Source organism: Candoia aspera, chromosome 1, assembly GCF_035149785.1.
Source record: "Candoia aspera isolate rCanAsp1 chromosome 1, rCanAsp1.hap2, whole genome shotgun sequence".
Classification (NCBI taxonomy): domain Eukaryota; kingdom Metazoa; phylum Chordata; class Lepidosauria; order Squamata; family Boidae; genus Candoia; species Candoia aspera.
In genome coordinates, this window is record NC_086153.1 from 181,569,429 (window position 1) to 181,584,465 (window position 15,037).

The following is a 15,037-nucleotide window of genomic DNA, read 5'->3' on the forward strand; positions in this document are numbered from 1 at the left end:
ATTGCTTGAGTTTTATTTCCAGTCTAATATATGAAGTCTTGAGCATCGCAAGAACCGTGTGTGTGTGTACATGGTTTATTTTTTAAAACACTAGCAATTAAAAAAAGATAAACAGAAAACAGTTTAAAACAAAGTAAGGGATGGAAAAAGAGACACAGCCTCCTATGTGGGGTGCCTAGGGTTATAAAACAAGAAAAGGGCAATTTTGCTTCCTGGAGCTGCACATTACTCATACCACAGTGAAGAAGCCATAATATGATGCATCCAGAAGGAACAGGTCAAGATTTCTGTTTGAAATTTTTTCGTGTTTGAGGTTCTTCTGCTTAATATTACTATGCTGTTCTAGATTTGTTAAGTATGTCCTCAAGTTACCATATTTCCTTTTGTTTTCCAGCAAAAATTGATGGGAAATTGCATCATAATTGATCATGGAACAGATTTTAGTTATCTCAAGAGAGCTCTTAGGGTACAGAAAGGAAGTTCAGGAGCCAAATGTGCTCTTATGGTTATGGTTAATATTATGGATATTACGACTAATTTCTCCTAACATCTAGCAGGATAAATGAGAACCTGCCAAATTGTCTACAGAAATGTAATGGATGAATATTAATAAATGAGCAGTAGGAAAGTCGCTGACAAATCAATCTGATTAGCAAAGACTAATTTCAACTGGTGAAGAGCTTTAGATTAGTATTCCCCAATCTGGGGTCTCCAAATGGTATAGATCTTCATTCACATTTCCTTCTGTGAAGATTAGAAATTCTGGAAACTAAAGCCCTAACATATCTGGAGGGCACCAGGCTGAGGGAGGCTGCTTTAGATAAACATTGCCTTATATTTGAGTTGTGGTTTGGTTTAGGAAAGAGCTGTCAGAGGTTCCAGTCAGAGGTCTTTCTTCAAGAACCTGTTCAGTCAAAATGTCAAGAATTAAACCGAGGACCTTTGCATGTTGCTCTCAATTGTCCTAATTTTCTCTCATTACTGCTATTTGTGACATTCACTCCATAATTCCTGAAAGAGCACAGGAAGAAACAATAGCATCAATAGAAACAAAATTAAAATTAAATAAAGGGAATGGTATGTATCATCAAATTATTTTTCAGGAAATAGTTCTTCCATCCCACAGTCATATGTCAACCTGAAAATTGAAAACTGCAAGGGAAAAAATTCAAACTGTCTAACTTTCAAGTAAAAATTTTAAAATGTAGGGGCCACAGTTGTTGTTACATATAGCCATATTGATTGCAATGATTATCATGGCTATACTCCCTTGTTTCTTAACCATTACTTTTTATTTATCCACATTCAAATTTTTCCCTCCCCAAACCCTAGATCAAGCAATGACAAAAAGAATGCTGAAATAAACTGACAAAAGTGAATTTGGTCTTGAGATGTTAACTTTATAGCTGGTTTTTGTTAATGGTTCATTTGGAAATACAGTGGAAAAGCATTCTATTAATGAAATACCAGGATGCTGCGTATGGAGGGAACCCCATAGGTAGTCCAGCCAGGAACCGTTCAGAGTGATTTACTCTACTCAGAACAATGAAAACTGAAATTTATTTAAATGCAGGGAAGTCAGTGGAGTTCAGACTTTTGGCACATGTTGCCTGGAGCTTAGCAATTATCACCCCCAGTGCAAAATTAGAAGGCATCACAAAAGCCTGGGTTAACATGCAGGGGCCCTGGAGGATCCTTTTATTTCCCACGGGGAAGAGGAGCATCTGCCAAATCAGACCTGGCCTTCTGCCTGCCTGGCAAAGAGAAGCTGTAGCCGTGGATGCTGCTCCAACTGCCAGCTGGCCACCCCCATGTTACAGAAAATGCCAAAGGGCTTGGGGCTATTCAAAAGGTGCAACAGAACAGTAATAGAACCATCCTCTTCCACAGGGTGGTGAGAGTTAAAAGGAAAGTGGATGTATCCTATCAGCACATCAAAGAGGACTGGAAGCATTTGGGTGCATTTTCCCCTTAGAAGTCGCAGCTCACACGAAAGGCCAGGCGATAGCTTGAGGCACTGTGCTAAAAAGCTGAAGCAGCAAGACTAGTATTGGCCATGCTGGCTGGGCCAGATGGGAGCTCCTAAGGGCACCAGGCTGCTTGTCTTGGCATACAACTTTGGGGTCAACAAAGAAGCCAGAAGCCAGATTTTGAATCTTCCACAAGGCCATTCAAGTCTCCCGCAGGCAAGCCCACCACATGATGATTTTTTCTTTAGCAACAGTACATAAGCATTTTGCTGTTGCTTTCTTTTAGGATTTTAAAAAATGCCCTGGTCTAGCTTATACTGGATAGGATTTCTAAGTGATCTCGAAGTACTAACCAGTCTGTACTAACCAACCTGTTTAGTTGGTTACCAAGCTTTTCTGAGACCAGCCAAAATTGACTAAATTCTGCCACTTATATATGCCATTATGCAAATCATCTTCTCTTGGACTTCCTATTATCTCTTGCATGATGATGCCCTACCTGACAGGTTCTTTGGAGATTATGATTATTCCCACGTATAACCCACTCATTGTGAAGGTACTACTTTGGTCTGGTTAGGGAGCTGTGTTTTGCTCTGCTTAGCAAAACAGCTCAGCAAAGCTGGTGTGTTTACCTTATCTCCAAATCAGAACTTGCACATCATCGGTCTGCTTTAATGGGGTTAAATTCTAATGCAGTTGCACTAACACTTGTTAATCTTTAAGGATCAGCCCAAGTCCTTGGGGGTCCAACTTTACTTCTCCACCTACTCTTGAGCCCTTCATGTTTCCATCCACGTGAGCATGGATAGGCAAGAGTAATTAATATGAGCTGCTGGAGATGAATGTTTCAAAGAAGCTGCAGCTCAAAGCACCACTAAGTGATTTCTGTCCCCCCCCTTCTCTCCACTTGCTGACAGCCTCTGACTGTCAGAATTCACTGAGAAGCCATTTCTTTTATTCAACTGCTATTTCCAGTGCTCCATATACAGTGACTGATGTGCTCTTGCCACATGGTGGAGCTTTATGTGTAGGTGGGCTCCCTTGGTGGGTTAATGCAGTCTGCCTATATGGGAAGCCACAGAAAGGGCGACTAAGGCCCAAACGTTAAAGAAGGTAACAATTCTCCCACTGTCCAGTTCGGGGGAAGCAAAAAAAGGAACGATCTGAATGGATGCAAATGCACACACTAAAAAAAAAAAACTTCGCAGCCAGACGGTTTTAAGCAAGTCTGCGTGTAGGGACTGCGAATTTACTGGAATGGCTTTTAAAGCCGCCAAAGCGTACACAAGTACAGGCTAATCTCTGTCTCTTTCATGCCTCGCCCCTTTTCCCGCCCCGCAATATTACCCGAGCATTGAACTCCCGCGAGGTTCAGCTTTTTACCTGATCACCCCAATTGCTGCCTAAACACTTGCTAATGGCTTTTGCTTTCATTTCCTTGAATGCGTGGTTTATCTCTCCTACAAGCCTGATTAACTGCCAACCTGGCTGGTTGGAAAGGAGAAGGAACTCTGGCTCGCCTGCAAGTTCCAAGCTGTTAAATCATTGTTCATGCAAAGAACAAATTGATGCCATTACTTCGGTTCAAGCGGCTGCTGACACCGCCGCCGAATCTAAAGGCGCGCGAGGGACGTGAAGGTGGGAGGATATTCAGATATTTAATTCGTTTGTTTCTTGCTTTCTTGGATGACGGCTGTCCCTCCCGCTCCTCGGTCTCTCTAATGGGCATTTCTCTCCTTCGAAGACATGATGCTGTTGCGTCTCCCGAACGGTTCTTTGATGCCGTCTGAACTAATTGATCTCCGCGCCCGGGTTGGTTCTTGTGAGCGCGCGCGCCCGCCCGCCCGCTCGCGCTAATGCAGTCAAGGAGCAAGAGCCGCTGCATAGCGCAGACTGAAGGGCCGAGATTTTCCCCGCTCGCTGCCACGGTGCGGGTGTGTAAAAGAGAGAGGGCGCGACGGGAGGGTGAAGGAAAGCGCGAATCCGAGCAGCAGCGCGGGGGGAGGCTGGCAAAATATTTACCTGTTGGGAGCAATTGCGGCTGTCTGCCAAACGCGCCGAGATTAAGGCAGAAACAAATTAATCACCGAGGTGGGGAGGGGGGAGATTAACATATTTCGCTCCTCTCCCGCACCACCCCCGGTTCCAGGGAAAAGGAGCGAGAGGGAAATAGGGAAATGAATTCCCATTCCAGGGGAAAGACATCCCTGTCGGCGCCTCCTTTTCTCTTTGGTTTTCTCCCCAGCTTTTGACAAGAGCAAAATGCCGTTAAAACAAAGCTACCCATTCTCCTCCCCCCGGATTTTCCAAAGGAAATACGTACATTCCTACAGCAACGGACGCACTGACAGTCAAAACACCGAGCGTTGGGCCTGCGTAGCTCCATGTGCGGTACGGCTGGGAAGGGTGGGAGGAAGGCCGGGAATCCCGCCGCCAAGTGGCGCGGGCTAAGCTAAGTCCTCTCCTCGGGGAATCGCCGACTTGAGGGAGACTTGCCCAGGGCGTGGCTCCGAGCCCTGGAGCTGAATCAGGGAGGACGCTGCGGAGGCACTTCTGGTGAATCGACGGGGACCGCGCCTGCAGCAGTGCTCCACGCCCCCAGCGGTGGATAGCCCGTTCTTCGTGAGAGCACCCTCTATTTGAATTGTTGGCCGTTGCTCCCTCTGATTTTTGATCCGCCTCCTCCCCTTATTGCTTTTTCTTCCCTTCCCCTTTCCGCAACCTCCACAAGTAAACGCCGTTCCTTTGAGTGCCACAATGAACTTTCAAACCTCAGGCGAAGAGGCAAGCGCTTCAGCTGGGCATTTCCGGCCGCGAAGCACGCTGCAGCCCAGTTATCAGCCCGGCCGCTTGCGAGAGAAACACGCCCACGACGGATGAGAGGAGTGTGTTGAAGACTGGCGCGGGCAGACGGCAAGAGAGGAAGATGCAGCCACACGCCAGGGACACTGTGCAGGGACTTCGCTCTTCCACGACTCTCCCCCGCCCCTCCCTCCGCGCCTACGGGCCCATTTACAGATTGTTACCTGCGTTGTTGTAAATACAGCCGCCGCCACCTCTTCCGCACATGCACATTTCACTCATTCACACACATACGCGCGCGCGCGCGCACGGACCTCCAATGCTTGCACATGCGTGGTGACCGCATCCAACTTTCACACGCCTGTGGTGCGCCCGGCTGGGACCTCACTCAATGAGCGCGTGCCTGCACGCTCAGTCTACGAGATGGCTTGAGAAAGCAGGCGCCAGCGGCGGTGCGGGTGCTGCGCCGCGAAAGCGCCCTCGCCCTGGAAGGATGCGAGTTTTTAGAGAGGGCGCCGCCGAAGCATCGCTCTGTAGATCCAGCCGGCAGCTCTTCTCAGCCAGGGAACAAGGAGCAAGGAGGTTCCTTGGAGGAGAGGACGTCGCCGAGTCCGACGCCCGCGACTCCCCTGTCTTTGCGGCGACTCAAGTCATCCATCTGGATTGGAGGCGGTTTATCTCTCCCACCCGCCACTTGCCGGGTGAGCCCCCTCAGCTCACAGGGTGGGGCCGGGTGTTGCCGCCTCCGAGCTTCCCCGGTGCGCCTCACAGAGCGTGGACCCAGCCCAGCCAACATTAGCATCAGCATCTCTCGCCCCAGCTGCCGCCGCCGCCGCCACCCCCCTCCCTCCATCCCTCCTTCCCAGGGACCTGCATCCCGCTCGTCCAATCAGGGCCGGCGTTGTCTGCGCCACGTGACCCCGGCGGGCTGAGAGGACCTGCTGCTTTCCCAACGCCAGAGGAATGCGGGCGGCAGAGCGGGAGAGGAGGCAGCGGCGGCTTGGCTGCGAAGCGCCTTGACGCTCTTTTCTCCAGCCCAGCCCAGCCCAGCCCGACCCCTTATGGCAGCGGCTGCTCCAGCCTCCTGGCTCTCCTCCTCCTTCGTGGCCGCCCTTGCCTCTGCCACTCCCCGGGCTGGGCCGGGCTCCTGGATATCCCTGCCGAAACTCTCAGGATCCTCCTCCTCCACTTCGCGATGCCGGTACTTGGGTGCTGCTTCTTCCTAGCTTGCTGTTGGCTGGGGCCCCCGGGATGCTAAGTCGCCCCCGACGCCTGCCCGCCTGCTCGAGACCGACCTGCTTTGGGGAGCTTCCCTCTTGCTGCCGCGGTAGAGTTGACTTCAGAAGTCATGGTGTTGTGGGAATCTTCCGCAGCCCGCCAGTGCAGCAGCTGGACACTTTGCGATTGCTTTTGCTGGTTGCTCCTGCCGGTGATGCTGCTCGTCATCGCCCGGCCAGATAAACTTGCAGCTTTCCCTACCTCCTTAAGTGACTGCCAAACGCCGACCGGCTGGAACTGCTCTGGTAAGCTCGGGCGGGAACGTGGGGCAGAAATGGAGTCACTCCCTTTCCCAGCAGAGGCATCTTTTTCGGACGGGCGAGAGAGGGTTCGAGGGGTGGGGTTGACGTGCTTCTGAGAAGCTGCCAGTCGCGGAGCTGTTTGGAAATGCCCGGGGAACCCGGGAGACAAAGTAGTTCCAGCGAGCTTTTGCTACTTCCATCCCGCCTTGAATGGCCTCGGCTCGAGACTTACTTTGGATGGTGAGCTGGTTCGGCTTATGCTGTCTGAACGCAAACTGCCGCGCCGGCCAAGGGTGGACCTTGTAGAACGGTTCTTAGGACGCTTGCCATTATGCAAAGTTAGGACAAGCAAGCGCGAGAGAGAAGGCAGCACTTCAAGGGATGGTCTTTTGCAGAAAGTGCAGGAAAGTCTGGGCTCCTTACCGGGAACCAGCAAGTCCAGAAAGCTCGTTTCCACCTGCCTTGTTGCTTTGGATGTACTCCGGCTTTTTAGACCTTTGGGGTTACCTCCAGTTCTTTTCCTCACACCCCCTTTCTCTTTCTCTCTTAACTTTTAAATATCCGATGCTTTCTGGAAACGAGTTAAGCTGGAGGAAAGAGTTTATTCCCAAAGAGAAAAGCCAAGTATTAAAAATCGGCTCCAAAGCTCTGCTTGCACCTCCTGTTTCTGAAGGCTTCTATTAAGCAGACTTCCTTCCTCCTCTGCCTGATTTCTCTGGTCACTTTCAGCCCTGCTCAGAGTGGTTTGCCAGGCACCCTCCAACTGAAACGCTCTAATTGAATAAGGAAGAGGCAGCACCAGAGAGTTATTGCCTCTCCCTGTCACTTGTCTTTTCCGATGATCAGGCTCGTCCTCAAAAGGTTAATTGTTCTTCTGTCTGGAATATGTTTACCAGCTGTGCTGGGCTTCCCACACAATCTTGGCTTCCAAATGTTTCTGGAAGTACTTTCCCTTCCAAGGAAAATCTCTGTAGTTCTTATGTAAGGACCCATTTACAGCGGTGCATCTATAAATGCAGCGAGAAAAATTGCAAGCCGCCTAGAAAGATGCAGCTTCTCTCTCCTGCCTTCATAAAAGTGTGAAACTCTGAACCTAAAGCAAAAGCACATCTTTACTCTCTCTGTCTCTCTGTACTGATGGGGGGACAATACTTGCTGAATATATAGCTTGGTCGGCATTACACTTTCCTTGTGTTTATTGGTTTCGTTTTATTAAGTCAAACAAACCCAAGGCTTTGTATTTCAGTCACCTTTGCAGCATCTGTAGGATTCAGCCTGGTACTGTTGCTCCTCCGTGATGTTAAAAGTGTTCCCAAAACTACTTCAATTATGTTATAGGGATGGCATAGATTGGTGGAGGATGTGCCTCCTCTATCCAAGTCATTCAGAGCAATGTTACTTTTGCCCTAGAGGTGATGTTTTCATTTTTAAAACACGGCCAAGATCTACAAGCTAAGAACACAAGGATCATATGAATCCTAGATTTGGAGCCTGAAAATGGCTGTTTTGCTTAATCCCTTGCTACACACCCTCAGAATAGGATGGCAACTAGCTGAGGTCTAACATCTGTGAGCTGAATCTCAGGCCAGATCTCTGTTAGCCTGCCTATCAGAACCGGAGGAAAGGCTGTTTCAGCAGCTCTTTGAAAAACCTGCCCCCTCCCTCATATTAACCTGGCGGTGATCAATCTTCATCGGAATCAGGCAGCCTATCACAAAAACCATGCAGCTAGCTTATCTTTATTACTAGAGGGGCTTCGTTGTGTCACTGGCTGAAGAAATTCCCATTTTAGACTTTGGAGCAGAAAAGCTGGTTAGGAGGGCCAGAAAATGTGTTGCTTTACAAGCAAATGTTTGATTTTTGAGAAACTGGAATTTCCTGGCATAGAAAAAGGTGAGGAGGTGGCAGCAGCAAGGTGAGTATGCAGGGATGGCAAACTCCTTTGAAGAAGGGAGGCTGGACAAAGTGGGTATGCAAAAAAAAACATTAGAAAACAATGTTAGGACTGCATATTGCTTCTTCCATGAGAGTGATTGAGCTAGGTGCTTCAGAAGGCAGTTGCCCTGCTCCTGTCCCTTTGCCAGACTGAAGCTGACAGCATTTTTCTCTTCTGTTTGAGGTTATGATGACAGAGAAAATGATCTCTTTCTCTGTGACACCAATACTTGCAAATTTGATGGGGAGTGCTTAAGGATTGGTGATACCGTGACTTGCGTCTGTCAGTTCAAGGTAAGAAGATTGATCTCTCATTCAGTAATTCACTAATGAGAATACAAATCAGGAATCTCCCTTTACAAGCCATCACTGGCAATTTATTCCTCTGCATGGAGGGAAGTCAGGGAGAAAGGCTGGCTGCAAGTCTAAAGAGCTGGCAGGACAGCCAACTGGTGTCAAGAAGATAGAGTCTCTGGGAAAATGTAGATGCTGTTCTTCCAAATGTTTCATTAGAGTTGGGTGCTTTGGGGATAGGGGGGTCTAAGCTTGAGCTGTTGTGGCCATTATAAAATGAGTTTTTCTGATTATTCTCCATTCTCCTAATCAGAGGGAACTTGCTTTAAAGATTCAGCAGGCCATTGCTGAAGTGATGAGCAAGGTCTGTGTCAATATGAACTCAAATCACTCTAAGAGAATACAGGTATCATCAAGCATTAGAAAGAAGGTTGTTCCATTCCTCCAAGAGAGAAGTGTGCTTGGTTGGCTAGTCTCAATCCCAAATCCAAAAAAGGATAAATATTTCTTGAACCAAGTTCCACTGATTTTAAGGGTGGAGTCCACATTGAGACAAAACTTCATATGTGCTAATAAACCTGAAGGTCTCTCTCTGGAAGGGTGAAGGCAAAGCTATTCTTAGTTGAGTGGAATGTAGGGGCTATTGCTGCTGCATTAAACTGGCACTTAGAAGCAAACATTACTTGGAAATAAGTCCCATTGATTCCAGCAGACTGCATTTCTTTCAAACAACTCTGCTTAAAATGGCTTATTACCATCACCTTCTACACGAAATGCCAGATTGAAATCAGTACAGTTTCCCTCGAAGGAATGTTTTAAATTCAGATTCCAATGGAACATCAAGAAGGATAAATAATACTATGACTATTTCTCCACAGATAAATTAATATTTTATTTTCTTCTGCAAACATTGTAACTTCATATCTCAAAAGTAAAGCTCACACAGAATTTCATTCAAATTGAAAACCATTCCAAGAGTACAGTTCAATACTTGAATTTGTGCCACATCCAACCTTTTGTTTTATCTGACTGTATAAAGTCTATATATTACTTTTATAGGACTTGTAAATTAGAATAGATTTATAGTATGAAAAAATATTCTTGTTCACAATTTCATTTTATGATCTATACTGTGCTGACCATAGTTCATGATGTGTATGGTTTTCTTAGAGCTTAATAGCAATTTTCAAACCTTTAAAACTACATAATATATTTAGTTACTCTCAGTCAATTAATGATATGCTGGAAAAGTATAATCTTTACAACATTTTTAAATCCCTTGTTTACTCATCTGTATCCTACTCTTTTATTCCTTTCTTCTTTTTCTTTCACTATGAATATATTTTCTCTAAAATGTTGAATCAAGTGGGTTTTTACAAGTGAAAAAAGAAAGAATGCAAATATAGTATAGTATTTTCAAACTGCTTCCTTTGCATATTTCAGTATGTACCAAATCTGTATCAGAAGCACATTTTAAAAGTAAAGGCATCCTAGTAAACTGGGGATGGTGTTGGGAGGGTGTCCTTTTATGGCCTTACTTCCTATCTGGTTCCATGAAAAGAATCACAGTGGCAAAAATCACTAGTTTAACATCTAACAGTATAGTAGCAGCTGTATGTGATAAGCCTTTAATTGAATAAGGATTCTCTAAGCATGCACGACATTTCCTATCCAGTGCCTGATCAATCTTTAAATTAGGTATTAGGATTACATAATCCTTGCTAAAGTCATGCTGTGCACTTTGCACTTATATTTATACATCACTAAGCCTATAAATAATGCTATATTCAAGTGTCATATTTCCGGACCCAAATTCTTGCCAAAAGAGGAGGGGGGTGAACAAAAGTGCTCTCTCTAGGTCTCCAACGAACCTCCTTGAGTTCCTTGGAAGTTGCTTCTTCCAAGGCATTGATTTAATGCTTTGTCCTTGTATCACTGCCTGGTGGGGAGTGGCAGCAAATTCAGCACCACCGGCAGCAAAGTCAAAGCAAGCTCAGAGCACACTGACTTCCTCCTGTCTGGCTCCAGTTGGGCTTCACAATTGGTTTAAATTTAGGGAACACAGTGGACTGAACGGGAGCTTTCATAAGAGCAGAGGCAACAGAAGCTGTTTCCCAAAGAACAAAAAGGGCTGCTGTAAATATATGGAGTCTATTGAATCCTTCGTTCTCACGCTAAGCAACTCATCCAAAATTCTACTAACTCAAAAGAACAAACCCTGCTAAATAATAAACCATAAACCATTATACATTTACTCAGTGCAACGCTACCTTGGTGCAGTTATGCAGAATCCACTTAACGCAGGATATCTGCAATACCTGAATGCGGGATTATTTTCTAGCCCCAGAATCCCTGGAAATTCAAACCGTCCTAAAAGCTCTGCACCATCTGTCTTGGAATCCTTTTCTCTTAATCCAGAAAGGCATTGGCTGTCAGGACTTCCCACTGAGGTAGAACACATGCTCCAGGTAGGGTTGCCAACTAGCCCAGAAGAAGCTTGTTCCTGTGCTTTGACTCTCTGTAATAACCAGGCCATGCTTTCTGAGGAGGAAAGTGTCTGCTTGCCCACTGCTGCAGATCAGACACAGCTCCTGGGACCTGTTTAAAGGTTGATCATCTAGTTCCTGGATTCAGCACCAACACAAAAACAAAGCTCAGAGCTGAGCCATAAGGAGTCCTGTTGCCACTTGAATTTTTTTTTCACCCCATGCTACTAGGAAGCAAAACACGATGAGCATTTTGCTTGTATAGTGATTAATTGTTCCAGCAAATTTTGTTTGTGCGTGTATGTGAGAATGTTGCAGGTGGTAGAAACCAGGACATCCGGGGACCAAATGAAGGCACCCGACCCTGCAGGAGTGCTCAATCTAATATTGGGGAGGGAATAGAGGAAGTAAAAGGATCCACATATTTGGATAAGGAATAAATATGCTGTCTTCCTAGTAACACTGTTTTTGGGAGTTGAGAGGTAGGCTTTGCCCTTTCTTCAACTGCATCTTGGTCTTCAGCCTGTTTATTCTGTCACTTTCTTGCGGTCATGCTGGAGATTGTTTGAACCCTGTGAAGAGTCAGGTACACAGGTATATGGTTATATATGCATGCCTTTATATTCTCACCTACATATATGAGAGTACCTGTAGTCTATTGTGAAGTACTTGGCTGTTAGGCTATTCAGTAAGCTCCAAAACTGAATGGTAATCAAGCAAATAGGAAGGAAATAGTACGGTTGGGATCTGAGTTCTGGATAATATTTGGCTGAAGTCAGCCTTCACTTTTGCCATTATTAAGAATCTGCTCTTCAAAATGATAACTCCTCCTGATTGAGGGCAACCATTAAGCAAGAGTCCAGAAAGGCTGTGCCCACCAGTTCTTCCTAAGATCTGTGCATTATAAGATGAAAAGGCCATGGTGGCACCACCCTTCCTTCCATCTTGGAAATCAAACTTCCAAAAGGCCTTAGCCAGAACAAATGGCAGGTTAGGCGTGTCCATTTGAAGAAGTAAGACAGAAATATCTCCAAATGGGCAATCAGCCTCTTTTGCATCTGTGTCAACTATACATGGATTCAATCTTAAAGGGTATTCAGTTCAATTTCCTCATCAGCCTGATCTTTCTTTTGAGTATGTGAATTATGTATTTGTTATTTATTGATTTTATATATTGCCAGAATCAGAATCAACTCAATTCGGTTCTATATTTGAATAGACATATACAGTATACATATAGCAAGATATCTATTGCAAAAATACACACGTTTTCCCCAATATACACATTCTGAATGCAATTTTTCCCTAATAGAAACTTTTTTCTATGCAAATTTCCTCCTAACATTAGTGTTTGTGTCCCCATTGAATTCAAAGTGGTACAGTCTGAAATATAATTATATTTTGGCCCACATATTTGTCCTGAAGTTTAAATTGGGTTAGTTTGCTTAGAAATGAAGACCAAGAAAATGTGTTACTCATGCTATGAGTAATAATCTTATAATGTAGTCCTTTTAAGACCTTGGGTCTACTTTGTATCATAGTATAACCTGTGCTGGCAATGTAAGGCATATTTTCAAGAATGGTCACACAGGTTAAATCAGGCTACTGTTGCCTGACTTGGCTCGCACTTTAAAATCAAAAGCTTACTCAGCATTATGAGTAGCATCTAGCAGCTAGGTCTAATTATTTAATTTGATACAATGCCACTCCATTTTCTCAAATTGTGGCCAGGCTCTTGGGTAAAATGGGAAAGTTAAAAGGCCACAAGGCATGATCACACTGTGCTGCTGCTTCTACTATAGGTAGGGATAGGCAGATTACTAATAATCCTGTCAATTATACTATCTGCAATTAGTAGGACTACTGATTTTTCTCTGGGCTTATTTTAAATATATAGAAAAAATTGTGTTTGCAATCTTTCATATTATATGGGAGTTTTCTATGAGTCATTGTACCAAACCCAGAGGGTTCTTTGACATGTACATTTCTCTGACATACACATTTTTAAATGCAAAGTTCACTGCTGAAATTTCTGCCTTTAAATTAAGGAGTATTTTCTCTACAGATGTTTCAATAACATACCTTTTCTAGGTTTCTTTGGGGGGGCAATTTTTTTTATTTTTTATTTTGGAAAAGAATGGTAGCAGACTTTGATGCAAAGTTTCAATAGCTTCCAGCAGAATTTATGGTTGAATTACAACATCACCGTTCTCACTGATGGAGGATGGCATGTACCTGGGTCTCCTTAGTTTTGGAACTGACCTTCTTTGAGATACAGTGTATTGCAGAACTGCCCCATGCACTGTTATTAGAAGCAAGTCTTTGTGGTGGTGCAGGGAAAAAAGCCGCAACATTGTGCCACTGAGAATCAGCCATTTTCCCACTAAATTTGGCACCATAAGATGAGGCTAGGATCCACCTGCAGTCAGTAGATTGTCCATCCTGATGTATGTTGAGGCAGCTGGATGGTTTATATCTTTAATCTGAGAAGCAAAGTAGAACTTCTCAGAGGTGATCTGTCAAAATGCATTCCACTGTGGTTCCCCAGGAAGATGTCTCACCCTAAGGCATTGGGGGGATGTCTCCAGGCTTCCAGGAACTATTCTTTAGGCTTAGGATAGGAAACCTATAGCCTTATTGTTATAGCCGTGTCTGCTGTGTTAGGCTCCAACCAGGCACAGGTTCCTGTAAAGGAATTTAGAGCTGACCTTGAGGAAAGTATGAAAGGGCTAAGGAGAGACTTGGACAAGTGGTTACACAGTCCAGAAATTGAAGGGAGTGTGAGAGAGAAACTCAAAATAACTCCACCATGATTTTGCTGAATATAAGATGTGACAGAAAGAAACTTGGGTAAGCTTGGGTCTGTTATTACACTCCACAACATTCCTGGAGACTCTTCAGTGTCAGTTCCTTGACCTGACCTACCCTGAAAGGCTGATAGTTCCCCACCTTCACTTTACTAAAGCTCTAAGATCTACTAGTTACAAACAGGGATTAAATCATGGTTGACATATATTCTAAATTAAAGATTATATATGTATATTCTGTATGTATGTATAGATACTATATATACAGTACATTTGTTAAGTGAAAAAATAGCTTTTTTGTGTTACTCTTTTGATCTGCAACAATCTACACAGGATAATATTTAGTGCCATGCCATTAAAAGTTTCACCTGCCAATTTCTGCTTAAAAAACCTTTCTTGAAGGCATAGAATTAAGACAGATGTCTTTCCTCATCAACCAGATATTTGGTTTGGAGTCAGAAGATCTAGGCTGAAATTACCACTCTCATCTTCAAAGCTCAGTGGACAAGCATGTACAAGTTGGAATCTCTTAGCCTAACCTGCTTTTGCATGGTTACCATGAAGGAGTTTCTATGGGAGAAGAGCAAGAACCGAAATGAACACGTTAACAGCTGCATGATCTGGAGAAATCAAGAACTGAAACTTTATTATAGGGTAGTGTTAAATGTGTTAATTTGATTATGCCTGCAAATTAAGCTGCTAGAAAAAATCCAGAAGCAAGGATTAATAACAGAGTTAAGTACCCTAAAATAAGCTGCCTGGAATCGATGTAGATATGTAGAGTAAACCAATCTTGTTCAATTAATTCTAATGGATACGTTGCAACAAGTATCATTTAAATCCCATAAAGTCAAGAATGAGAGGGAAACACAAGTTTTTTGGATGGGGGCAAAGGCATACTTGACTTTTGAGTAGCTAACTATGGCTATGCTTCCAAATGGAAGCAGGAGTGGAACAGAGGTAGGAAGACCCTTGAGAAAAATTGCATTTGATTTAGTTTTGGTGTAATCTAAATTAATTAATATCGTTATGATTACTTCTTACAGATTTATTAATTGGTCTCTAATGGCATATCAAACATTTTACTCTGGTAACAACTTTTGGAATGGCAGGAAGAGTGGCATCCGAGGTGGTGGTGGCTCTAAGAGTCTAGACTGGACAGTCTGGGTCTAGTCCTCAGTGTCTCATTTAGATTTTTTTTTTGCAGTGATGGCAGGGATGGG

General features: G+C 44.4%; 1 protein-coding gene across 1 annotated transcript in view; it reads left to right on the plus strand.

The window, feature by feature from the left end:
- The first annotated feature begins 5,717 nt into the window (after window positions 1–5,717).
- TMEFF2 (transmembrane protein with EGF like and two follistatin like domains 2) overlaps window positions 5,718–15,037 on the plus strand; it is a 249,334-nt gene continuing 240,014 nt past the window's right edge. The window contains exons 1-2 of the mRNA XM_063318050.1: window positions 5,718–6,295; window positions 8,412–8,521. Of these exons, the coding sequence (XP_063174120.1) occupies window positions 6,121–6,295; window positions 8,412–8,521 (285 nt within the window). The 5' untranslated portion in view covers window positions 5,718–6,120. The remainder of the gene's footprint in view (window positions 6,296–8,411; window positions 8,522–15,037) is intronic.